Source organism: Balaenoptera ricei, chromosome 15 (assembly GCF_028023285.1).
Source record: "Balaenoptera ricei isolate mBalRic1 chromosome 15, mBalRic1.hap2, whole genome shotgun sequence".
In the NCBI taxonomy this organism is placed as follows: Eukaryota; Metazoa; Chordata; class Mammalia; order Artiodactyla; family Balaenopteridae; genus Balaenoptera; species Balaenoptera ricei.
The window spans coordinates 27409875-27436218 of record NC_082653.1 but is presented as its reverse complement, the minus strand read 5'-3'; the positions used below and the strand labels follow the sequence as shown (position 1 = coordinate 27436218).

The window sequence follows — 26344 nt, the reverse complement described above, 5'->3', positions numbered from 1 at the left end:
TCTGAGGGCCTCTGTTTCCACATCTGTACAATGGGCACAATAACACCTACCTCTCAGGGCAGCTGTGAGGCTGTTGGGAGATAACAGTTTGTAAACAGATGCCTGGGGGCTGGCATCAGTGACTGTTGCCCATGGGGGCTCTGTTTGCCAACCTGCTTTGTCTTTCCTTCCAGCCCCTTCATGAATAAGTTTTTTCCAGCCAACTTCCCAAATCGACAGTACCAGCTGCTCTTCACCCAGGGCTCTGGGGAGAACAAGGAAGGTGAGTGCTGCCCACTTTCCCCTGCCTTGGGTGTCTTCCCCCACCCCCGCCTCCGTCTCTCCAATACTGGGACTCCCCGGTACAGCGAGTGATGGAAAAGGTGGGCTCGGGGGTCACATCCCAGCTCTGCCGCTGGGTGCACACCGTTACCTCTCTGAGCCTTGAGTGGTTTTGTTGGGGTTTTTTTGTTTTTGTTTTTTTTTCATCTGTAAAATGAACATCATTATCTAGTACCTCCCTTATAGGCATGTTGTTAGGACTGTGAGTAAGTGATGAGTGGAAAGCATTCAGCACACCGCCTGACTCATAGTAAACAGTAAACAGTTGGCTCTCGTGGCTATTTTTATCATGTCAATTTTTAGTGTGATTATTCCCCACCTAAGATTTGAAAGGGGAGTTCCGTGGCTTTCGAAAAAATGAAATCCGTAGGGAATTGGGGAAAGCCTGGGTCACGTGGGTTAGTTAGGTTGTGGGTTCTACTGCTGTGACAGGGTTATCAACGGCTTGGCCAGATGGAAGGTATTTCTCTCTTGTGTCAAAGTCTGAGCTTGTGAATGTCACACTTGTGAATGTGCCTAGCATGTTCTGCCTTGTCCCTGGAGAGCAGCGATTTTACATGCAGATCCTGGAGAGCAGGATTCCTTTGTGCATTTCTAGGCATCTGTGCCCAGTCAGTGACTGTTGAGTTTTTTCACCTGTTTTGTGCTCTGCCGCACTCGGGGGCCCGCGGGTCCAGAATAGCGCACCGTTGCTGCACGGGCCGTCCCGAAGGAAGGAGAGACAACTGTATCACGGGTCCATTTAGCTAAAGGGAAGCTAGAAAATGTGGCCGAGAGCTAGTTGGCCTTGTGTCCAGTTGAAAATGATCAGGGTATTGTTAGCTCAAAGGAGAGAACAACAACTGGGGCCAACCAGCAGTCTGCTACAGTCTGGAATCTGAAAGGAAATGCTGTGCTCTGTGACCCTGGGCAAGATCCACCGCCTCTCTGGGCTTCCTTAGTAGGACACTTGGAGGTGGTGGAGAAGGGGTCTAACATCAGGACGTCTGCCACAGGCTCCCCACCAGAGCAGCCTGGGGGCCTCCCGCCTGCTGCTTCTCCAGGCCTCCCTCTCCTACCTTCCTCCTCCTGTGCTGCTGACACAGCGCTGCCAGCAAGCTTCTTGATTCCTTTGGTGGCACAGTAGAAAGATTCCTGCATGAACTGGGACCTTGCGGAAGCCTTGGGCTCGGTGCAGTCAGCACTGACTGAGCCCCCGCTGTGTGCAGGCTCCACGCTGAGCGCTGTGTGAGGGCCGTCCCACTCGCTCCCCACAGCAGTCCTGCCAGGGAGGTGCTGTGATCCCCTTTTTACAGATGAGGAAACCGAAGCTCAGAGAGGGAACTGCCTCCCCCGCGGTCGCCCGGCTACAAGCGCAGAGCCTGTGCTTCCAGCACCACGAACCACCTCCCACTGACCCTGTGTCAGGCCTGGGTTCTCTCTGGGCCTCCATTCCCTCCTCTAGGAAATTGGAGGGGCTGGTGGGGGGGGCTCTAGTGAGCACCCCCAACCTGTGGATCTCTGACAGAGCCCACAGCCATGCCCTCCTCCGTCCAGGGGCTGACAGGTGGGAGGGGCAGCCCCGCCCCGGGGAGTGGACTTACCCGGCCTCTCTGCCCAGAGATCATCAATTATGAGTTTGACACCAAGGACCTGGTGTGCCTGGGCCTGAGCAGCATCGTTGGCGTCTGGTACCTGCTGAGGAAGGTAAGTAGCCAGGGCCCGGGGCAGTGTTGGGGGAAGCGCCTGAGGGGCAGCTTGGGGGCGGGAGAGCTGGTCTCACTCACATCTTTCCCCAGCACTGGATTGCCAACAACCTCTTCGGCCTGGCCTTTTCCCTTAACGGGGTGGAGCTCCTGCATCTGAACAACGTCAGCACCGGCTGCATCCTGCTGGGCGGGCTCTTCATCTATGATATCTTCTGGGTGAGTTGGGCAGGGATGCAAAGGATGTCTGGCTACCGGGCCCCCTCGCCTCCTCCTCCCCTGTCTCTGGCCCAAGCAGCGGTCGTCTGATAGAGGGAAGCTGCCCTGACCTGGAGGTAAGACCACAGAGCAGGTCCTTTCTGGGCCCAGTGCCCTCAGCTGTGGAATGGATGAGAGAGCAGGGTCCGCACTTGCTGAGAGCCCACCCTATGCCCAGTGCCTTCCAGCCGCCCTCTCTTCCTCATGGTGGCCCCAGCAGGGGTATTGCTTATCCTGTGTCTCTCCGGCAAGCGAGCTGAGGCTCAGAGACGTTGAGGCAGGTGTGGTTAAAGCAGATGAGTGGACACTGGTGAGCAAGGCACCGACTGAGGACGTAGGCTGCGTGCCAGCCCTGGGCCAAGAGACCTGCCACACTCACTCTGAGGGGCCCCGCTGAGGGATCGAGGGCAGCCTGACTCAGGCACCCTTTCCCTGGCCTCAGGCAGCCTCTTCTCCCCTTAAGTGCGTGGTGCTGGAGGACTTTCTCTCTTGGGAGGGGCAGACCCCTGAACTAACATAGGATGCCTGGCCGGGGCCATCAGAGGCCCTTTACCAACTCCTTGGAATTGCCCCTCGTTGCTACCTAGAGCAAGGAGCCCCGTGAAGTGTCCACATGGCCAGTGTCGGGGGCCACCTCATCTCAACTTCACATCTGCTCTGGAGCCCTTCCTGGCTCCCTGCCCCTTTCCCGCCCATCTCAGGCAGCAGCACATTGAGAAGCCCAAGCACAGCCATTCCTTCCCACCCAGCCCTCACCTCCCTCCAGACTCCTCTCTTCTCCTTCTAGGTATTTGGCACCAATGTGATGGTGACAGTGGCCAAGTCCTTTGAGGCACCAATAAAATGTAAGTGACCACCCCACCATGGGGAGCCCGTCTGCCCCCACCCTGGTGGCCCATCCCCTCGTGGTCCCTGTTTTGGTCCGTACCCTCCCTTAGCTCTTCCTCCTCCAAGCTCCCCTGTGTCTCCAGCCTGGTTTCCTTCTCCCCTTTGATTCGTCCACTGTGTTCCTGCACAGCCATCCTCCTCCCAGGCCCTGGCCTCCGGCCGTCTGGTCACAGTGCATGGCACTGTGGGACGAGCTGGAATGGGGGCGAGCACAGAGAGGGGTGTCTAACGCAGCCTGTGCAGGGCAGGCAGGGGCCTCCAGAGGAGGAGACCCCCCACGCCAAGACCTGGAGCCCCCTCCCTGGATCCCTTTGGCACATAAATATCAGGTGCTGTCTGCCCCACGCCTCTCACACTGCCCTGATTTTGTTCTTCAGTGTATCCATTGTTATAAATATTAGAAAGCCCACCTACAAGCATCTGTAAAGAATGTGGAGACTTCCTTGGTGGTCCAATGGTTAAGACTCCACGCTTCCACTGCAGGGGAAGCGGGTTCAATCCCTGGTCAGGGAACTAAGATCCTGCATGCCGTGCTGCGTGGCCAAAGAAAAAAAAAAAGTGGAAATGTTGTTATTTCGTACTGCAGCAAGCCCAGTGGCAGAGCATCTAGAGTTGGGTTTCTGACCCTCAGTGGCGTTGCCAAGAGCCAAGGTCACCTCAGCCCTCCACCCCACCGTTCTCAACATGTTCAGGGGCAGAAAGGGGGAACTTTATGTCTCTCTTTCATCAGAGAGGGATGTTTTTCCCCAAATCCCCCCGTAGCCTCTCTCATATTTCACTGGCCAGAATTGGGTCACAGGCCCGATTCTGTCATTCATCATCAAGGGGGATGGGAAAAGCATGATGAGCTTGGAGTTTAAGCCTTAGACTAATCAAGAATCACCTCCTGGCATCACAAGACCCAAAGAGGAGGAACGGAATCAGTCAGACATGATGGAAGGAAGCAGGGGGATCCTGTCAGGAAGACATCACAGCTCCACAAGGAGTGTTGCTTGGGCAGCGGGCAGATGGGGCGGAGTCAGCCCCAAGAGTCAAGAAATGGCTGTCCTCCTCACGGTCTGACTCTGCCCTGATGCACACAGGTCCTCTCTGTGAGCTGGAGAGAGGTTGGTGGCCACTCGTTGTTCCTAGCTGCTGCAGTCGCAGCTCAGCGACCCTAGAGGAAAACAAGTTTCTCCCAGCTTTGGCTTGGGTGAACCCATGGAGCCTGGCCTGGCCCGTGAGCTAGGCATTCCAGCTGGGAGTGGTGGAAAGGCCAGGGTCACTGCCCTCTCCAGTGCCTGAGGGCAGAGTATTTGAATCAGCAGCCTCCCAGAACCAAGGGTGTAAGGTGAGGGCCGTTCTTCAGAGCAAGAGAACAGATGCTGGGCAAGCCAGAAAGAAGAGCAGCTATGCCGTACGTGCTGTGATGGATGAACCCAGCCAAGGTGTCAGGACAGCTTTCCTGGGTCACGAAGGATGAATATGTGTTTACCAAGCACGCAGGGGCAGTAGGGGCATTTGAAAGAGAGAGTACAGCTTCAGCCAAGGGCTACAATTAGGAAAATGCATGCAGGGAGCAGAGAATCGGGGAGGGAATGTGGCTGAGTTTAGGGGAGAAGCAGAAAAGAGGCCAGATATGGGGAAGCCAAGGATGGCATGTCAGGGAGCCTGGACACTGCCCAGTAGGCAGTGGATGAGCCATTGGAAGACTCTGAACAGGGAAATGACAGTCATCTCTGGTTTCTGGTGCTTGAAATTTGGTTTTCTGGCTTGGGGAGAAAGCCCGTTGCCCTCCACTGCTAGGAGTGGAGCTGAGAGGCAGTCTAACAGAATGGTTAAGTGGACAGATGCTGAAGTCAGGAGGCCTGGACTTGAATCCCAGATGTGACATTCATTGGCTACGTGGCCTGAGGGAAGAGACTTCACCTCCCTGGGCCCTGGTTTCCACATCTGCCACTCAGAATTGAACGGCACCAGGTTTGGGAGGATCAAATGAGGAGAGCTGTAAATCACTGTGATTGTGCATTCAAGGCAGGAAGAAGCAGACAAGGAAGGGCCTCTGTAGAATTCATTAGGGAAGCACAAGCTTGCCCAGAACCCCCAGCTTACCTCTGCTTACGTACCATTGGCCAGAGCTGGGTCACATGACCACTCCTAGCTGCAAGGGAAGTCAGGAATTTGGGGACCAGATTGTCCTGATTGTCTTAGCCTTATGCCACACTTGATTCATCCCCTGGGAGGGCAGCCCCCCACAAAAGCAGGACTGGGTTAGTAAAGAAGGCATGAGGAGCAGTTAACAATGTGTGCAAATCACCTAATCCTCACCACAACCCTATGGGGTCAGTTCAGCTGTTGTACCCATTTTGTAGGTGAGACAACCAAGACCCAGAGCAGTTAAGTAACCTGTGCAGTCACACAGCAGAGCCAGGATTCAGACCCACACAGTCTGACCCTGAAGCCCACACATAACTGCTCTCTGCTCCAGGCCCCCATGGATAAAATCCAGCTACAGCTACCTCTTGCCATAACTGGACATACAGGGAGGCATTTCTCTCAATCTGTATTTATTCAAACAAGCTGGCCAGCAGCATTTCTGAGTAAGGGGCTCTAAGCAAGGAATTTATAGCTATGTGACCTCTTCACCCTCAGCAGATAACAGAAACAACCTGTAGCCCAAGCTCTCCCTGCTTCAGAGCAAGGGTCTGTCCACACCCCAGCTGCAGTGAGATGCAAAGCCTATTAGATGCCAGCACCATGTGGGCTGTTTGATCTTTTATATACTAGGCTTTAGGGTCAATCCCATTTAACCAGAGTTCTAGCTATAAAAGGGCATTGAAATTGTATGACATGTGAGTTACAGCTGAATATAAAGGCATTAAACCTTTAGCCTATGTGATCCTAGATTCTTCCCTGCTCTAACCAGCTGTGATTCCAGATGGAGACATTGCCCTTCAGCCCTTCGACATCCTCTCAGCTCCCCGTTCCCATCCCCCCACCCAGAAATGCAAGCGTGTAAGTTCCATACACCAGAGGTGGAGGGCTAGGAGTCAGAGTGAGCTGGGCTCTCACCACCTCCTCGCATCCCTGCCTCCCCCTGCAGTGGTGTTTCCCCAGGATCTGCTGGAGAAGGGCCTGGAAGCGGACAATTTTGCCATGCTGGGACTCGGAGACATCGTCATTCCAGGTGACCTGGCTGAGGTGGGGGCCACAGTGCAAAGGGTGGAGGGGGCTTCCCTGGAGAAGGAGGAGTCCTGTGAAACACAGCCTTACCCACCAGGAGAGGGAAGGAGAAAGGATTAGGCTGGGAGATCCCCCCGCCCCCTGCCCGGGGGTCTGGTGAAAGGGTCCACCTCAGCACACGTTGTGGAGTGCCGGTCCTGGGCCAGGCCCTGGGCTGGGCACTGGAGGGACAGTGGTGAGCAAGACTGCCCCTCACGGAGCTTCTGACTGGGTGAGCAGACATTACTCAAGAGCTACAGAAATAAACGTATATGACAGACTGAAACACACTCTAAAAAAGCACGTTCTGTCGCAGTGTTAAAGGAATCTGATCCCCTCACACACTTGCACGTGTACACACCCCTTCCCAGTGTTTTCAGGTAAACAAATGTGCTAGAACTGCCACAGTCCCCTTGGTCCTCCTCTCCCCAGTGCTGGGAGGGCTCCAGGGAGAACATGCACTGTGTGTGGACACGGGGCACCATGGCTGTGGGCTCCTTTGTCTGCAGTCTTAGCAGAGGGACAGGTGGCACGCACCTGCTTGACTGCACAAGCTGGCCTCTGAGCCCATTATCTACGTGTGGGTGCTAGTCAGCGTACCTGTGGATACAGGGACAGGTGCCCCGTGTGCAGGTCTGAGCGTGGACATAACGTCCCTGGCAGCCTGCAGCCCGAACTACCTGGGGGCAAAGCTGAGCTGCCTCTCTGAGGGCAGCTGAAATGGCTGAGGCTTGGATGCTGTGTGTCTGCGAGATCCAGGCCTGGTGACAGGGGCACGGAACATCCAAAGAGCACTCTTACTCCCCTAGTCCCAGAGGCTCAGAGTCAGAGGATTAGAAGCACCCCTGGTGCTTGCTTAAAAGAAGAAAGTTTGGAACAAATTAAAAGCCAATTTATTTTCCAGTGTAGGACATAATAGCAGTTCTGCTAGTAAGCTGGCATGGTACAGGCACTTGTGATACCTTCCTTTTGTGTTACGTATGATGGTGAAGCAAAGGCTTTCTCTCTTGTGCCAGTGAGGAAACTGAGGCTCAGAAATGAAGGGACTTAAGGTAAATTCACACACTAGGAAGCAAAAGGGCCAAGACTCAGACCAGGTCTATCTGACTGCAAAAAAGGTTATATTATCAGAACTGCTTTTATGACAGTAATAACAATAATAAGATAGTCCCAGAACTATCATTTGTCAAGCACCTGTTGTTGGCCAAGCACTATGCTGGGTGTTTTTTAATATGTTATCTTTGCTACTTCTGGCAGCCCGATGAGGTAGAGGGTGTTTCCATGTTACTGATGAGGAAACTGAGGTTGAGAGAGACTTGCCTAAGGCCGTGGGGCCATGGTCTTGAAGCCAGGTGTTCCCATAGCCTGTGGTGCTGGGAGGAGGGAAGCAGCTCCATCAGACTGAAGAAACTGAGTCCCATAAAGCATTCATCTCGCCCTGCAGGGGAGGGTCTGTCACAGGCACCCGCAGACTTCCCCACTGTCCTTGTTGAGTGGTTCTGGGCTTGAGGCCTGCATGGGACATCTCTGCATATCCCCATATTCCTGTGTATCAGTCTTTTGAGCAGTCACAGTCAGTGTGAGTTACTGCACCCTCACAGAGCCTCGGGGATGATCTTGAAGGAAGAATGGGTTGTGGGGTGTTGCTTTGAGGATCAGATGCGTTATTGTGAGTAAAAGCTCTTGGGAGCTCTGGCCCGTGGATTAGTTGAACAGTTGTAGAATTCAGCTTCCAGGGGCCACTGAGTTCCCAGTTTTGTTTCCAGAACGGCAGCATTTGTCTGTTCTCAGCACCCACCAGCTCCCTACTCACAGTCTTCAGGGAGGACTAACTCATTTTCCTCTTTGAAATTAATCACATGTTGCCAGTCAGTGCTTCTGATGAGCACAGAATGTTTTGGCTCCTGAGAACCTGCTCTCAACTGAATGAGGTTCAGCCCTGCTCTGTCTGAGCCCAAAGATAAGTCAGGGAGACAGACACACAGATGGACGTGTGTGCAACATGCAGAGGCCGGACTGGCTGGCTGTGTCTCAGGGACTCAGGTTTCCAGCGTGACTGGGCTCAGTTTTGAAGTGCAAATAGTGTAGTGGGTGGACAGAGTTCACTGTCCCTGCCTCAGCTCCTGCAGGACCTCCCAGTGGTCTGCTTGCTCCTACTCTTTCTCCCTCCAGCCAAGCAACTGCCATGGGGGCCTTTTTCAAAATCTTTTTAGGTTATTCTCCCACTTAGAATTCTTCCAGTGTGTCCCCTTACTCCCACTCCTCTCGTGCCCATGGGGCCCTGCATGGCTGGTCCATCCCCAGCATCTCCTGCTCTGGGCTGCAGCCTTACTGGCTCCTTGACCCCTGCCACACCTCCTGAGCCCTCTTTCCTCTTTGCACACGCTGTTCCCTCTCCCTGGCAAGTGTCACTTCCTCAGAGAATTCCTCCTTCCTCCTCACCTCCCCCCAGCCTGGGTCTCATCCCATGATAGACCTTCCCATGACACAGGAAGCACCCTTTCACAGGCACAGTCTTACATTGATTTTTTTTTTAACATCTTTATTGGAGTATAATTGCTTTACAGTGGTGTGTTAGTTTCTGTTGTATAACGAAGTGAATCAGCTATACATATACATATATCCCCATATCCCCTCCCTCTCGCACCTCCCTCCCACCCTCCCTATCCCACCCCTCTAGGTGGTCACAGAGCACCAAGCTGATCTCCCTTTGCTATGCGGCTGCTTCCCACTAGCTACCTATTTTACATTTGGTAGTGTATATATGTCCATGCCAGTCTCTCACTTCATCTCAGCTTACCCTTCCCCCTCCCCGTGTCCTCAAGTCCATTCTCTACGTCTGCATCTTTATTCCTGTCCTGCCCCCCTACGTTCTTCAGAGCCTTTTTTTTTTTTTTTTTAGATTCCGTATATATATGTGTTAGCATACGGTATTTGTTTTTCTCTTTCTGACTTACTTCACTCTGTATGGCAGACTGTAGGTCCAACCACCTCACTACAGATAACTCAGTTGCGTTTCTTTTTATGGCTGAGTAATATTCCATTGTATATATGTGCTACATCTTCTTTATCCATTCATCTGTTGATGGACACTTAGGTCGCTTCCGTGTCCTGGCTATTGTAAATAGAGCTGCAGTGAACATTGTGGTACATGACTCTTTTTGAATTATGGTTTTCTTAGGGTATATGCCCAGTAGTGGGATTGCTGGGTCGTATGGTAGTTCTGTTTTTAGTTTTTTAAGGAACCTCCATACTCTTCTCCTTAGTGGCTGTATCAATTTACATTCCCACCAACAGTGCAAGAGGGTTCCCTTTTCTCCACACCCTCTCCAGCATTTATTGTTTCTAGATTTTTTGATAATGGCCATTCCGACTGGTGTGAGGTGATGCCTCATTGTAGTTTTGATTTGCATTTCTCTGATGATTAGTGATGTTGAGCATCCTTTCATGTGTTTGTTGGCAATTTGTATATCTTCTTTGGAGAAATGTCTATTTAGGTCTTCTGGCCATTTTTGGATTGGGTGGTTTGTTTTTTTTGATATTGAGCTGCATGAGCTGCTTGTAAATTTTGGAGATTAATCCTTTGTCAGTTGCTTGGTTTGCAAATATTTTCTGCCATTCTGAGGGTTGTCTTTTCATCTTGTTTATGTTTTTCTTTGCTGTGCAAAAGCTTTTAAGTTTCATTAGGTCCCATTTGTTTATTTTTGTTTTTATTCCATTTCTTTAGGAGGTGGGTCAAAAAGGATGCTGCTGTGATTTATGTCATAGAGTATTCTGCCTATGTTTTCCTCTAAGAGTTTTGTAGTGTCTGGTCTTACGTTTAGGTATTTAATTCATTTTGAGTTTATTTTTGTGTATAGTGTTAGGGAGTGTTCTGATTTCATTCTTTTACATGTAGCTGTCCAGTTTTCCCAGCACCACTTATGGAAGAGGCTGTCTTTTCTCCATTGTATGTTCTTGCCTCCTTTATCAAAGATAAGGTGACCATATGTGCATGGGTTTATCTCTGGGCTTTCTATCCTGTTCCATTGATCTACATTTCTGTTTCTGTGCCAGTACCATACTGTCTTGATTACCATAGCTTTGTAGTATAGTCTGAAGTCCAGGAGCCTGATTCCTCCAGCTCCATTTTTCTTGCTCAAGATTGCTTTGGCTATTCGGGGTCTTTTGTGTTTCCATACAAATTGTGAAATTTTTTGTTCTAGTTCTGCGAAAAATGCCATTGGTAGTTTGATAGGGATTGCATTGAATCTGTAGATTGCTTTGGGTAGTACAGTCATTTTCACAATGTTGATTCTTCCAATCCAAGAACATTGTATATCTCTCCATCTGTTTGTATCATCTTTAATTTCTTTCCTCAGTGTCTTATAGTTTTCTGCATACAGGTCTTTTGTCTCCTTAGGTAGGTTTATTACAAGGTATTTTATTCTTTTTGTTGCAATGGTAAATGGGAGTGTTTCCTTAATTTCTCTTTCAGATTTTTCATCATTAGTGTATAGGAATGCAAGAGATTTCTGTGCATTAATTTTGTATCCTGCTACTTTACCAAATTCATTGATTAGCTCTAGTAGTTTTCTGGTAGCATCTTTAGGATTCTCTATGTATAGTATCATGTCATCTGCAAACAGTGACAGCTTTACTTCTTCTTTTCCGATTACTTACATTGATTTTTGTTAATATTCGATCAGCATGCCCTGCCCCCTCGGCTGGGCTCTGAGAGCAGTGGTTTTGCTTCCCCCTGTATTGCGTACAGTGCCTAGTGCTTAGGCACCCTATAAATGTTTGGTAGAGTGGGCCAGTGTGCCACACTGTGGTGCTATGAGGTGCCAGGTCAACGTGGTACCAGACCAAAGCAAAATCCTGGGACCGTCTCATTGTTCCAGGTGGCCTGAAGGTAGAGAAACGGGATTTCTGCTGGCAGTTAGCAGTGTCAGCCACACCCTTGACCCCTGATGATTGCTCCGTGGCTGAGAACAAGTGGGGACCCAGTTGCATATTAGCTGACTACCCTGCTCCTCCTCTACCACTGTCTAACTTGGCTTTCTCCCCGCAGGAATCTTCATCGCCTTGCTGCTGCGTTTTGACATCAGGTAAGCCGCTTAGGCACGCTAATGCTCAGGTTCCACAAGTGAGGGGCCTCCCCTGGGCAGGGAGGTTCTCTGGGGTTCTTCAGCTTCCGGGAGCCCAAAGGAGGTAACTCGGGACCACACCTTCCACCCCCACAGCAGCCAGGGCAATTCCGATTTTATCTGCGTTTTGCATCTTGAGGTTCTAAGTGTTCAAAGAGCCTGGAGAGAGTGGGGCGAGGTATGAATCACAGAGTGAGATTTAAACCCAGAGGGTCCTGGTGGTACCCATAGAGCTTTCTCACCGTGTGATCTTGGCAAGTGAACTGACCTTTCTGAGGGAAGGTTTCTCATCCTTAAGTTAGTAGTAAACAGGAGCTCCTGCCTGGGGCTGACCGAGAAGATGTGGAGGGAGTGCTGAGCACAGGCTGACCTCAGCGGCTCCCAGGGAAGTCCAGCTGCAGGCTCCGTCGTCATCATTATCGCTTTTTATCAGCCCGGGGTCAGGTCACCGTGTCCCAGCTGCTCTAGCTGTTCCGCACCCTCTCCTTACTCAGACATTTTCAGCCCATTGTAGAAAGTGAGCACAAGGGCGAGGGAAGGGGGCCAAGTGGAGCCACCCCTTAAAACTCAGAAAAGGTCACACCGAGTTAATGCACCTGGTCAGCCGGGCCTGCCACCAGTAGGTGGTGCTCAGTCTTCCCAGTGGAGGGCTTGCTGTGTGTGTGCGCTTAATTTTGAGGTGGTTTATGAACTTTTCTTAATCTCCTTGGGTCCAATAGTTGCCAAAACAGTAATAGTGTTGAAAGTGGTAGTGAGAAACTCAGTGCCAGTGTCATGGAAATCCAAGTTGCATGTGAAACTTTAACTTTTCCTCACTGACGTAGATCTGGGTTATTTGGGTAGTGCCACTGTGGAGCCTTTGGAAGGGACCTGGCCAGTCTGTAAGTAGAAGCACATCTTTGCCAGCTGCTCTGCCCCTAGATGTTCAGAGGTAATACAAAGAGCAACCCACGGGAGTCTCCAGGCCATTTGCTAGAGATACAGATTCAGCTGGCAGCACCCTCGGAGGAAGGATCTCATTCCTGGCCTGGACTTGCAGGATAGGCAAGTCCTTCCGAGATGGTTCCAGAATCTGCGTGACATTCCCAAAGGGAATCCGTTACCCTCCAGGCTGCACAACAGGACAGGTCTCAGTGTACTGGCAGCTCCAGGCTCAGAAGCTGCCAGGGTAAGGAGGGAAGGGCATCAGAAGTACTCATTCATTCCACACATGTTGCTGGACACAGGCAAAGGTCCTGAGCTGGCATTGTGAAAGGGCATCAAGTGATGGCAATGCCAGGTTGCACGGGTCAGCTCTTCTGAAGCTGATCTTGGGTGAATCTCCCAGGAAGCCACTGGCGTTCTATCCATGTAATCAGCATCCATTCAGTATTCACAGCGAGTTACTGAACTATTAGCTCCACTGCGCTTAAAAGAACTTGGCTGTACAGTTTCTGTATCAGTGTTCCTCAAAGCATGATCCACCTATATCAGATTCAAAATGCAGATCCCCAAACCAACAAGGACCTACTGTATAGCACAGGGAACTATACTTAATATTTTGTAATAACCTGTAAGGGAAGTGAATCTGAAGAAGAATATTTATATATATATACATATATATATCTGAATCACGGTGCTTTCCACCTGAAAGTAACACGATATTATAAATCAACTATACTTCAATTTTTAAAAAAAAAGCCAAAACTAAAATTACGAAATTTAAAAAAAAAAAAAAAATGCAGGTCCCCAGACCTATTAGATCCAACTCCCTGGGAATTGGACCTAGAACTCTGGGTGTTTCTTTTGTTTTTGTTTTGTTTTTTTGGCCGTGCTGCGTGGCTTGCGGAATCTCAGTTCCCCGACCGGGGATTGAACCCGGCCACGGCACTGAAAGCCCAGAATCCTAACCACTAGGCCACCAGGGAACTCCCATACAGCTCTGTATTTTTTTAACATGCTGTCCAGGTGATTTTTATGCTGGCCTGAGCTTCCTAGCCACTGTTCTAGGTTATAGCATTTGATATTCAACAACCACTAGGGAGATGGCTTGTGGTTTTCCCATTTTGCAGATGAGTAAACTGAGGCTGAAAGAAGGAAAGTGACTGGTCCAAAGACACTTAGCTGGGGCAGAATCAGAGTGCATGCCCACCTCCAAGCCCCCGGCCCAGAGCTCAGCCACCCCACACAGCCTCCAGGGTCTTCCCCAGCTCCCCTCCTCCTCACTGTTGCTCTGCAGTGCCTCAATCTCACCCTCCTCTCTCCCCACATCATCACTGAAGCTTGAAGAAGAACACCCACACCTACTTCTACACCAGCTTTGCAGCCTACATCTTCGGCCTGGGCCTGACCATCTTCATCATGCACATCTTCAAACACGCCCAGGTGAGCATGACTGTCCTCAGTGTATCGGGAGTGCTTTCATTGCAAGTGATGGGCACTTACTTGTCCCACATGCAGGCAGTCCAGTGGTGTAGAGCAAGAGTGTCTGATTCTCTTGGCCTTTTCACCTGTGGTCGTTGCAAGGTGACTGCCCTACTTCAGGCAGCACATGCACACTGGTGGCAAGGAGGAGAAGGAGGAAGGATGCCAGCATGCCTGTCGCCTTCATCAGGAAGGCGACACCTTTCTCCGAGTCCTCTCAGCAGATTTTTGCCCACATCTCCTGGGACAGATCAGTGTCACTGGGCCCCAGCTGTAACGTGGCCATGGCTTCTCAGCCTCGGTAGTGGGAGCAGACAGAAGAACGGGATCAGGTGGGTGTTGGGGGTCTCAGCCCATTGTCCACCCACCAGGTAAGTGATAGGATGTCAGGGCCCCCCTTCCATCACTCCCCAAGCAGGCCAGGCTCTGCCCCCTTCTCCCACCTAGATGGGTACTGAGCTGCCACAGAGTGAACCAGGCTGGGCTGGAGCTGAAAGCTGTCAGTGTGGCCTGGAGAAGAGGAGCTGGGGAGGGGAAAGCCAGCAGACAAGGTTGCTCTCTACTGGAAATAAGAGCACTCCCCATGTGTCAGGCTCTGCTCAGTACTTCACGAGGATCCTGTGAACAGATGAGGGAACTGGAGTTCAGGTGCTACGTGGCAAGTGTGTGGTGGAGACAGGATTCAAACCTGTGTCACGTGAAGACCAAGCCCAGGCTCTGAACCCCCGGCCATGGGAGAGGCAGTGTGGAGTGGAGGCTAAGGGAGCCGTGGTGTGAATCCAGGCTCCACCGTCTGCTTTTGCAGGACTCTGGGCAAGTTGCTGAAGTTATACTCAGGATTCCTCGTTGATTCATGAAAACAGAAAATGAAGATAAATAATAGTAGCCACCTTGGGGTCGTCTGAGGGTGAAATGAGTTAATATAAGTGAAGTGCTCAGAACCATGCCTGGCCCAGTTAGTATTACTGTACCCCCTCCATCCTCCCCTCCTCCTCCTCCCTTCCCCCTTCCCCAGGGCACCGGCCATAGAGAAGCCACATTTAAATTAATCACAAGAGCTGCTGGCCAGTTACTCTGTGCCAGGCACTGTGCTAAACCCTCTCGCTCATTAACTCATTCAGTCCTTAAAATATTTTCATATCTACAATGTCTGTGAAATCGATACTAATGTTTTACAGAAGGTCCAAGGTCCCCTGGCCCATAGAGAAACCAAGAACCAGTGGGGAAGCACCTCTCATTCACTTCTGCCCCAGATGGCCTTGGCAGCTCCGCAAGCTGAGAGGGACATGCACTTGGCAAGGAGGGCGCAGAGAGTGCTTGGGCCTCCTTGGAGGTCTCTTCTCCAGCTGTCAGTCCCGTGAGGGTCCAAGCCCAGAGCTATTCCACAGAGGGCCACCAGGTGGCAGGCTTGCCTTCTGCCTGGGCTAGACTCAGAGAAGGCTCCATTGGGAGCTCTCACACAGGCTCAGGGCAGAGGTGGGAGGGGTGGTCCTCTATGTGGGAGAGAGAAAAGGAACCTTCCCTGGGTGACAGAGCAAGTCAAGCTGAGACCTGGCTGGAGCCCTAGACTCCTGGTCTCAGGCATCTGCTACTCCCCAGCAGCAGCTCAGCTGTTCTCCCCAGTCATCCACATGGGCATCTCTCTGAAAATCTTTTTTGGGATGGGGATCGGGACACAAGGGAAACCTGTTCTTTGAGCTCCTTCTCCCTCTCCAAGACATAGGCAGTCCCAGTGCGAGCAGTTCCCTAGGTAGGGGTCACCTCTGCCTCTGTGCTCCCATTTGGCTTCTATCAAAAATGCACTCCAAGCCAGGACTAGCAGCCTCCTAGAAAGGCCTTTAATGATGATCAGGTGTCCTCATCATACAGACGGAGGGGGAAGCCCAGAAAGGAAAGTGGTTTATCTGTGGTCACACAGCAAAGCCAAGGCACGATGGAGGGGCAGGAGTCCTGACCCCCAGCTCACTGCCCCGAGCTGTACATCCCATCCTCTCCTTAGCACTTTCTTTGGAGAGGTTCCCTGGTGCCTTGAGAGGAAAAAAAAGAATAGGTTTGTATCCCTGTGATACTGAGCAAACTCACTTCTTCCCAAAGGAGCCCCTCAGTTGCTGCCAGCTCTTAAGTGAGGCAGGCCATGGTGGGGCCAAACTTCTTCTCACCCTCCTCCTGGGAAGCCTTCTATTTTGCCCAGCCTGGCCTTGGTGAAGAAAATGTGCTGGACTTAGAGACAGAGGAACCTGGGTCTGTATCCTGACCAACTGTGTGATTTAGGGCAGATCCTTTTTTCTCCTCTGATCTTCAGAAAAAGTGATCTACTTTTCAGAAATTAAATTTTAATCAGTTTGTATTTGTTTTATTTTTATTTCATTAATTTTTGCTTTGCCTTTATTATTTTCTTCCTACTTTGGGGGTGTTTATTTTATTCTTTTCCTGGCTTCATGATTTGAAAACTGAGATTGTTTATTTCCAGTCTTTCTAGTAAATATACTTAAGGTTACAGATTTTCCCCTGAGTACTGCTTTGGCTGCCTCTCACAAGTCTTGGTGCACACCTTTGTCGTTGTGATTTCTATCATTCTTGGCCCAAAGCCTATCTCATAGCAAAGACCTGATGCAGGAGAAGAAGCTCAGCTGCCCAAGTTCAAATCCCAACTCAGCCACTTAACACCCTGTGTGACCTCAGGCAAGTCATTTCCTTCTGAACCTCAATAGCATCATCTGTAAAACTCAGATCCAAATGATTAGGGTGTTATTAGTTTTAAGGATAATATATATGAAGTGGGGTAGTTCACAGCTCACCCATGGCAGGAGCCAGGAAATGGTCTGATGGTCAGCCTCAGGAGACTGTGGAGCCCTGTTCTCTAGCCAGGGGCTGGCTTTGCCTTTGGAATGATGTCTCCTTCACCCTCACCCTAGTTATCTCCAGGACACCCCCTTAATTTTGTGAGCATCTGTGAGGAAGCCGTTGGCTTAGTATTTACCAGGCCCTCCTCTGAGTACCAGGAATACAGCAGCGAAGAAGACAGCTGTGGAGCCTGCCCTCATGGAGCTGACAGCGTAACAGAAGACAAACTCCAGCCTACAATGGCACAGGGACGTGTCAGTCCAAGTTGCCAGAGAATGTTGTGAAGAATTGCAGGGGGAGTGGGGGGGCTGAGAGTGTGCAGCAAGAGGGCCTGACTCCATGCAAGCAAAGGCTGCCGCCCAGAAGTAACAGCTGAGCTGAGGTCTGGTGGAGGAGGAACCTAGGCACGGGTGGGAAGAACATCCCAGAAACGGCACGTGCAGAGGTCCTGTAGCTTCAGGTGACAAGGAGGACCAAAATGAGACCCGTGTGGCCAGAGTAGGGCAGGGCAGGTGAGGTTGGAGAAGGAAGCAGGGGTCACATCTCATGGGGACTTCAGGCTGCTGGGAGCATTGGGGGCCATGGAGGGTTGATCAGTAGCATGAGGTCCAGCTTTCAGATGCTGCAAGGAGAAGAATGGCTTTGGAGTCTGGGGGGTGCCCAAGTTCAACCTCCAGTTTGCCATTTAGGCCTCCAAGGCCTGGGCTACCCCCTCTCCTCCCGAAGCGTCAGCCTTCCTTCCGTACACAAGGAGGATGGTCGCAGCGGGTGTAGAGATGGACTGAAGCGCTCCCCAGAGGCTGAGCTCGGTGCACACAGTAGGTACTCTGGGAGTAGGGCCTGGTAGTGTAATTGTCCCATCCTCCAGACCCAGCTTCACCAGGAGTTTCCTCACAGGCTCTGGGCCCAGACCACCTGGGCATGAATCCCGGTGGAGCCAATGACCAGTTGGGTGACCTCAATCCAGGCCACAGAAAGTACTCCATCCGTAGCAGCTATGTCGTAATCATTGTCATTCTAACAGCATCTCCTGGAGCGTTGTTAAAAGTGCAGACTTCCAGCCCCAGACCTAGGCAAGCAGGGTCTCTGGGAATAGGACCAACTCAGGAGGTTGCAAGTTGGAACCTGATGTCGTGGGCAGTTGGGATGCTGCCATCCAGACTCATGGGCGCCCTTAAAGCCCTGCATACTTGAGTTTCTTTGGGTTTCTTGTGTTCCCTCCCAGAGAAGAACAGCCCTGGTCCGGAGTCAGGAGCCCTGGGTTTGGGCCCAGCCACTGACTTGCTCTGTGAACCTGGGCAGTCAGTGTCCCTCAGTCACACCCAGGAGAGGGTTGGGGTGATGGGCACAGCCCTGAGCGTGTGCCCTGCCCATCATTGCCTCACCAGCCTGTGTTCTCTCTCAGCCTGCGCTCCTGTACCTGGTCCCCGCCTGCATCGGCTTTCCTGTCCTGGTGGCACTGGCCAAGGGAGAAGTGACAGAGATGTTCAGGTAAGAGGCGGCAGGGGGCAGAAGTCTGCATGGCACAGGTGCACCTGCAGGCAGCTAGTGGAGCCTGCCAGGGCTGTTGGTACATGTCTCCAGGGGAGCACTGTTCCCACCACCGGCCTTACCCCTCTCCCTTTCCACCAGCACATGGGTGCCAGGCCCGCGGGCACCAGCGGAACCCTCCTGGGGGCCAGGAGCCAGGGGAGGGCAAGGCCTTGGGGCTCTCGAGGCAGCCCCCACACCCAGATGCCAGCTGAGTCTTGAGAAGGAACTGGCTGGTGTAGATTCCCCCCCAGGCTGCCCCACTGTTGGGAACCCTGGGTTCCCATTCCTGACTCTGCTGCCATGTGACTTCAGGCATGTCCTTCCCCTCCTCCAGCCTCAGTTTCTACAGGTGAGTAATAGAGGGGACCCCAGTGTGATGGAAATGCCCTATTAGAAGTCAAGTGTCAGTCCCCATCCAGTCGCCTCTGTGGCTGTAACCCACAGCTAGCTGCTTTCTCTCTGTCTCAGTCGCACACATACCCCTTCCCCATGGCCGTCCGCACACGTGCCACACCGATGATCAGCCCCACCCTGACCGCAAGGCCTGCATGACTCCGACAGGTGTCTGCTCCCCAGCAGCACTGACCCCACCCACCAGGGACCCAGAAATAGCTGCCAGCTGCAACTGAAGCTGCCCACTCAGGGGCCTTCCACCCAGCTCCACCTGCCTGGCCTCCCGGTTGTCCCTCGAGCGCCTGCCAGAGCCTTCGGTGCACCTGGCTGCCTGCAGGGGAACCTGTGACTCACCCCTCCCCCGTACCTGCCTCTGCCCTTCCTAGGAGCCCCAGGCTCCCAACCTGCCTGCTCGTGGCTCCCGGCCTGGCAAAGCCCTGTGGACTCTGAGGCAAGGCTGGGGGTGAACTTGGGGGCAGATCTGGGGGAGCTCTGGGGGCAGGGGTGGGACCTGAGCCCTGAGCTCAGTCCCTACCCTCACCCTCGGCTCCCAGCCCCCACTTGGGGTCACCTCCCCCGCCAGGACAGAGGGTGCCTGCCTTTAACCACTTGGTGCTTGGTTTCTCTAAATGTTCGCCCACATGGGTGCCCCACCTTTCTGTCCCCCACTCCACAGGAGGTTCTTAGATTGAGGTGATAAAGCAAATGGTCTCTCTCTTCTCTTTCTGCCCATCTCTCTCCCTAATTCTCCACCTTATCTTTGGTTTTACTTTTCTTTTTATTGGCACTCTCCTTTTTTTTTTTTAATTCATTTACTTCTTTTTAAATAGGTAACACATGCACATCGGTCAAAATTCCACAGCATGAAAAAAAAAAAAAATTCCATAGCATGAGAGGGACAACCCCTCAGACCTCAGCCACCCCCAGAGGCCAGCTCTGTCCCTGGACATTCAGAGACATCTCTGCACCTAAAAGCACGTATGTGTGTACACATTCTTGTGCAGATGGTGGCATTCTTGGAGCGTTCTGCATCTTGATTTTTCACACAAGGGTGTATCTGAGAGATGTTTCCGCAGCAGCACGTATACATCTAGGGCATCCTAGTTCTTTTGCAGAGTGTCCCCCTATGTAGGTGCATCTTTTCTTCTTTGTTCTCCAAGTAACACTGGCTTCTTTCCACAGAGCCTGAAAGTGCAGAGATAGATAAAAGTAAGACCCAGTTCTGCTCCCTGCTCCTTGGAAGAGAAGTCTCTGTCCTCCCTTAGTCTCTTCCTCTCCATCTCTTTTTTCTGTCTCTCTGTCTGTCTCTCACACAGCTACGAGTCCTCAGCGGAAATCCTGCCTCATACCCCGAGGCTCACCCACTTCCCCACAGTCTCGGGCTCCCCAGCCAGCCTGGCGGACTCCATGCAGCAGAAGCTAGCTGGCCCTCGCCGCCGGCGCCCGCAGAATCCCAGCGCCATGTAATGCCCAGCGGGTGCCCACCTGCCCACTTCCCCCCACTGCCCTGGGGCCCAAGGTAGGGCAGACACCCCAGCTCCAGTGTACAGGGCAGGGAGGCTTGCCAGGGGCAGGCGGCAAGAGGCAGCTCCTCCCCCACCACCAGGCAGTCACAGTGCCCAGCCGCAGGGTGGGGGAGCAGGGCCCCAGAACCCTGGTGTCCTCACCAGTACGGTGGGGCTCATGTGACAGTGGGTGTCAGCAGCCCTTGTCATACAGCAGTAGACAGTGTTACCACTCTCCGTATATGTGTAGCCTTGGGCAAGTCACTTTCCTCTCTCGGAAACCTCTCTGTTCATCTGTAAGTGGGCACGTGCCTGCCTTGTGGGGTTGATCTGGTAAGGAAATGTGAGTATGGTTCTTGGCATGAGCTCACTTGCTCAATAAGTGGAGCCCCTAGTAAGAGTTAAGCAGGGTGTCTGCCTGGGAGAGTGGCACCCTGCCACTTGCCAGTAGAGCAGCCCCCTGCCTGCCCGCACCCCTGGGGCTGAGCTGTGACTCCTGCCGTGTGCCCTGGGAGGCAGCGCATCTCCCGTAGCCTCATCCTGGCTGCCCCTTTTTTCCCCCATTCTCTCCAGTGGAAGGTTCAAGAAGCTTAAAATTGGTCTTCACAAGCCCAAGCCCAACCTCTCCCGTTTGCCGCTGCCCTTGCCACCTCTTGGCACCACCAGGCACAGAGAAAGCGGAGCAGGCAGCCTGTCTGAGGAGGGCGCACAGCGGGGCCGGGCCAAGTCCTGGAAGGTGCTGGGCCGAGGATGTGTGCGCCCAGGGGTTTCCCCGCGATGGTGGGAGGTGGGGCACAAAGATTCTGCTCTTCCCTCCTCTAAATGTGTCGTCGTCGTTGTTTTGTTCTTTTGGTCAGTTATGAGGAGTCAAATCCTAAGGATCCAGCAGCAGTGACAGAATCCAAAGAGGGAACAGAGGCCTCAACATCGAAGGGGCTGGAGAAGAAGGAGAAATGATGCGGCTGGTGCCTGACCCTCTGAGGGCCAGACACACGGGCGGGGTGGTCCCCCCCCCACGGGCCCGCACGGCCGCAGTCCTGCTGAAGGGGACCGGCAGCTCCAGGAGAGGGGCAGGGGCAGCAGGCTTCCTCCAGCGGGGCCTCCGGGGCCTGGTCCCCTCTCCCCCTTCTCTGGCCTCGCTCTGCCCCTCCCCATCGCTGCCCGCAGAGGAAGCCCCAGCTGCCCCCACCCCCCGCAAGGTGCCAGGTGGGAAAAGTGGGTCTGATTTTTAGACTTTTGTATTGTGGACTGGCTTTGCCTCACATTAAAAACTCATCCCATTGCCCGGGCAGTCCACTGTGCTTCTGGAAGGTTCTTACCCAGTATCTTACAATGGGTTTACTAGGTCTCACCCTCCCACCCCAGAGACTTTCCTATAAGGAAGGGGACTGTGGACCGTCGCAACCTGTGTTGAGGCCCTGACCTCTGGGCCCCTCCTTCCTGTATGCCCACCCAGTGCCTGGCCAGTATGCCAGCTCAGCACCCCCAGGATACTCTCTGGCCAGAAGAGGGGGCCCTCGAGCCCGCTCCCCTGCCATCCAGTTTTCCTGCCATGCTGCTCCCAATACTTGGGGGCAGTGAGGGTGTTGGACAGCTGCTGGATGCATTACCTACTGCCGGAAAGGTTTGCAGGGAGGAGGCCGTGGTACCAAAAGGCTGACCTGACTCAGCAAGGGGATCATTATCTGTAAAGCCAAGGAAATGGGCAGGGCCGTGTGAGCCCCAGGAAAGAGTTTGGATTTTATTCCCGGGCTGGCAGAAGTCATCTTCTGTGATCCTGATGTCCCCACGGCTTCAGCTGGAGAGCACTTGGACTCTAGGTTGCCCTAGAGATGAAGGCCCCACTGCTCCCATTCTGCCCATTCTGCCCATTCCTGAGATTGTTCCCAAAATGACTACTATAAGGCCAAGGCCAGAAAGATCCTGATTCTAGGAGCCGCCCCCAGGGCCCCTGGAGAGGCTGGGGGGCGGGGGTGGAGGGACTGGGCCCAGTGTTTACGAGAGGCCATCCAGGCCCAAGAGCTGGAGATCCCATAGCTAGGGTTTCTCCAAGGTTTGCTGAAGACAGCAGCCCTGGCCTGTAGGAGAACCCCCAGTGGACCAAGCCAGGGGTGGGCACAGCCCTCATCTGCCTGCCTGGGGTGGGGTCACTGGGTGGAGAAACTGATGTGGGAGAGGGTGGCCACTGGCCTGAGACTCAGACCTTCAACACCCACCCAGAGATCTCTCTTGCCTGAGCTTCAGGTTTAAAGGCTGAAAATGACAGGGGCTTCCAGACAGTTTGGAGCTAAAGCACAGGTAGGAGCAGAGAAGGGCAGCTGTTACGTGTACCGAGCACCTCAATACAGGATTTCACTTAATTCTCATACTCTCAGGCTGTGGGTGCTAGTATAAGCCCCATTGCACAAGTGAGAGAGTTGAGGCAGATTACCTAATCATAGACATGGATTTGACCTTGAGCAATCTGAATCAAATTCCAGAGTTCCTAAGGACTTTGCAACTCCTCTGCAGACCCCTGGGCCTGAGTCCCTACCAACTTCTCCGGGCCTTCTGGAAAGGAGGGGTAGGAAATCTCAAAAGCTTCTCCCAGTCCAGGAGGTCCCTTTCAGGGACTTCTCGGATCTCTGCCGACTCCAGCCGCCTCCAGAGAGGAGGCCGTGTGGTCCTGGAACAAGGCCTCTCTGAGGGCGGCAGATGGGGCAGGCAGCCCAGGCACACAGCACGGTTGGTTCTGCAGCCCGGAGCCCACAAAGGCCTCATTGAGTCACCGCCGGCCCCCGGCGGAGGCTGAGGTGGCAGTGGCGCCGGGCGCCTGCCACCTAATGACCGTCCTGGCCCGGCCAGATGTTCCACAGACCTCGGCAGCGGCCGGCCAGGGCCCGCCGGCCAGCCGGCACCGCAGAGGCCACTCTAATTCCAATTAACCAGCTTCAGCTGAGCAAACAGCGGGCAGTGGTGGCCCGGCCCGGGCGGTAGGCCCGGCCCGCAGAGCCTCCGAGTCTAGACTCCAGATGTGAACCGCCACAGCCAGAGTCTCATGGAAAAATGGCACCAGGCCGGGCACGGATTGGGTCTGCACGCCGGAGAGGTGGGGGTGGGCAGAGCCCTGGGTGGGCCTAGTGCCAGCCTCACCCTGGAGTAGGAGTGGATTCTTGGGAAACTGCTCCAAAGCCCCCATATTCTGCCCCTGGTTTGTTAGGTGTCCCTCTCTGTGGCCTCAGTCTCCCTTGACTATGGTAGGTGGGAGGGGTCTAATGTAGGGGAAGGGAGAAGGCCAGCCCTGCTGAGAGCTCCAGTACATTATTTCATTTGTATTTCACATGTGTCTAGCATTATGCTATGTATTTTAGAAATATTTATGTAATCGATATAACAGCCCTGTGAGGTAGGTACCATCATTTTTACAGGTAAAGGAAGTTGAAGCAGAGAGACATTAAGTGCCCAAGGGGAGGATTTGAACCCAGGGTGCCTGGCTTCCAGAATCATGATGTTCACCACAGGTGGTGTTGATGCAAGTCAGGATGCTAAATTCCGGGTTCCCGGCCTTGTGGTGGTGGTGGAGGAGAGGGTCAGCGTCTGACAGCAGGGCTGGCTACCACAATGTGACGGGCAGGCCTGCCCACTCTGTCCTGTTTCCTCAGCTGTGAATTGGGTAAGACCCTCCTGGGTGGCTCCAAATTTGGGAGTAAAGCCCTGAGATGCCCTTTTGGGGCTTCAGCACCATCTATGAGCTGGGCATCGGTCAAGCCGCTGGACACAGCAGGGAACACAGGTCAAGCGCGGGTTCCCCAGCTGACCTTGTGATCAGGGAGACAGACTTAAAACGACTGAACAAATGGATAATGTCAAGTCAATGATAATGTCAAGACCTCAGGCAGGAGGGGTGCCACCGGCCCCACGCCAAAAAGAGGGCAAGACTTGCCCGGGGTCTCATAAGGAGTGGAGACCAGAGGCGGGGCCTGCTGCTCCCTGCCCACCCGGCTCTCCTACCACTAGGATTCCCTCCACGTTCCAGGCCGGGTCGTGGGAGGCGGAGGTTGGGGAGGAGGCAGCATCCTGCCCGGGTGCGTCAGGAAGGGCCGAGCGGGAAGGAAGGCACCACCCCCACCCCCGCCGCGGCCACACCTGGGCTCTCCAGGCGGGCAGGGGGGCCCGGGCCGGCGCCTGGCTCCAGCGAGTCTGGGCCGCCTCCCCTCGCCGCCCGGCGGGGGCCGCCAGATGGGCCGGCCGCCCGCCCAGCTACGCAGGCAGGAAACAGCCGCCAGGGCTGCCAGGAAGGCGGACGCGAGTGGCGAGGCGGGGCCATAGTGGCCCCGGCCCCTGAGGGGAGGGGTCAGGCGCAGGCGCGGCCAAGACCCTGTGAGCCGTGGAATGCCGGCTCAGCCGCCTACTTATCAGGGTTTCCTTGGGCAAGTCACTTCTCTTTTCTATCCCCCAGTTTCCCCACCAGTAAAATGCGTCTGCTTATCCCAGCTCTTTTCTTATCACTGTGTGACCTCAGGTCAGTTTCTTTCCCTTCTGTTCCTTGGTTTTCTTACCCAGAAAATGGGGCAACAGCGATGGGCCATCTCCACTGAGATAAAACTCTGGGAGGGCTGAGCCTTTGCTTTCCTCCCCACCGTTGTAACCTAGCATGTGGCCCAGTGACCTAAAGCGTGGCACTCAGTATTTGTTGAATGACTTGTTGAATGTCCCAGGTCTAGGACGATCCTAGGGGACTGGCACATAGAAAGCACTTCATAAATGGACACGCTCACATTGCCTTGGGTCTGCTGCTTACCCACAGTGTGGCTTCAGGCAAGCAGCTTCCGGTATCTGAGCCTCAGTTTCCTCGTCTGCCCCACGGGTGGCTGTGAGGATTTAATTGAAATAATCCATGGAAATAATCCATGGAAAGCACATACAGCAGGTCCCCAATAGATGATATTTATGGAAGAGTCTACAAGATGTGTAAAAAAGAGATACTAATTTGGGTAAATTTGACGACAAGAAAAATATGAAGGTGGCTTGGAAGGAAATTTTTACTGTACATGTAATCTTTGGTATACTTTGTATTCTTTAATTTTTGAATTTTTCAAAAACAAATAACAATTGAAAATAAAAATAAATCCATCCCTAGCAAAAAGAAGTATCAGCTATTATCTCCAACTGTCAAAGGAAGCCCCTAAAACTCAGAAAGGGTCCAAAACCTTTCTGAGTCACAAGGAGCTGGGAAATGGCAAAGATGAGATTTGAACACAAATCTGTCGGACTCCAAATTAAAAACAAAGAGGAGTGAGGAAAGGAAGCTCATTTAGCCTTCATTACTGTTTCCAGGAGAGGATCCCTGTCTGAGTAGAGGGAAGAGGCCAGCAGAGTGGAAAAGAGTGAGAGATAAGGAAAGGTGAGCAGATCTCACAAGGCCAGGCCGTGGAGCTTTGGCTTTATCCTGGAGGCATTGGAAGCAAAGGAAGGATTCTGAGCAGGGGAGTGACATAGTCCTTTCTAAGCATTATAATTGGGAAGACCTGGAAGCCAAGGATGGGGCCCCAGGTCAGTGATAGTGATGCGCTGAGTGATAAAAGGGCAAGGGCCCTGGGGGCAGATGAACAAGAGAGATTGAGAAATCAAAGCAGGCCAGAGAGTGGACCCACGGTCATCCAGATATCCCTCAGCAGCATGGCAGGGCCATGAACCCACGTGTCCCAACTCTACTTACCAATTTCCTCTTCCTTGGAGGTTGTTCAACCCATACCACTCCCACCCTTAAAAATGTCCTAAGACCCCTGAAGGGGCCCTGAGTCTAGTCTGGTGCCAGGAAAGCAGCTTTGAGCTGAAGGGAACCAAGGGATGAGCGTGTGCTGGGGTAGATAACTGATTGAAAACAGCATTTCCTCCACCCCAGCGTGTACTCGGAGGGAAGGGCCTGTGATCTTGTTTGCAGGCACTTGTGCATATGCCTGATGCCCCCATGGGAGTGCAGTGCTCCTAGTGCAATGTGCATACTTTGGGCGTGCCCAAGGCACACATAAGTGCAGGGGCAGACCTATATGTGTGTGAACCTGCATGTGCACCAGCCTAGGGGCCTCGTGCACACCCATCCTTGCAGGCACCCAGGAGGTGTCCAATCTGTACTGGGCAGTGTGAACAGAAACCTTCATGGAAGAAGAAGAAGAAAAGCAGCACCATTATTGAGCATTTAGTG

General features: G+C 53.0%; 1 protein-coding gene across 5 annotated transcripts in view; it reads left to right on the top strand.

Annotated features, from left to right (window-relative positions):
- The window catches only part of HM13 (histocompatibility minor 13), a 40538-nt gene extending 19087 nt beyond the window's left edge, over positions 1 to 21451 (top strand). For 2 of the 5 annotated variants that reach the window (XM_059896704.1, XM_059896708.1), the window contains 11 exons: positions 174 to 262; positions 1922 to 2007; positions 2100 to 2225; positions 3052 to 3109; positions 6235 to 6318; positions 11407 to 11443; positions 13744 to 13846; positions 18135 to 18220; positions 19972 to 20118; positions 20734 to 20896; positions 21018 to 21099. In XM_059896704.1, coding sequence (XP_059752687.1) covers positions 174 to 262; positions 1922 to 2007; positions 2100 to 2225; positions 3052 to 3109; positions 6235 to 6318; positions 11407 to 11443; positions 13744 to 13846; positions 18135 to 18220; positions 19972 to 20118; positions 20734 to 20896; positions 21018 to 21023 — 985 coding nt within the window. In that variant the 3' untranslated portion in view covers positions 21024 to 21099. Of the gene's footprint in view, positions 1 to 173; positions 263 to 1921; positions 2008 to 2099; positions 2226 to 3051; positions 3110 to 6234; positions 6319 to 11406; positions 11444 to 13743; positions 13847 to 18134; positions 18221 to 19971; positions 20175 to 20733; positions 20897 to 21017 lie in introns of those variants that run through there. The other 3 variants (XR_009497559.1, XM_059896705.1, XM_059896707.1) reach the window with 3 other exon arrangements.
- Positions 21452 to 26344: the final 4893 nt, after the last annotated feature.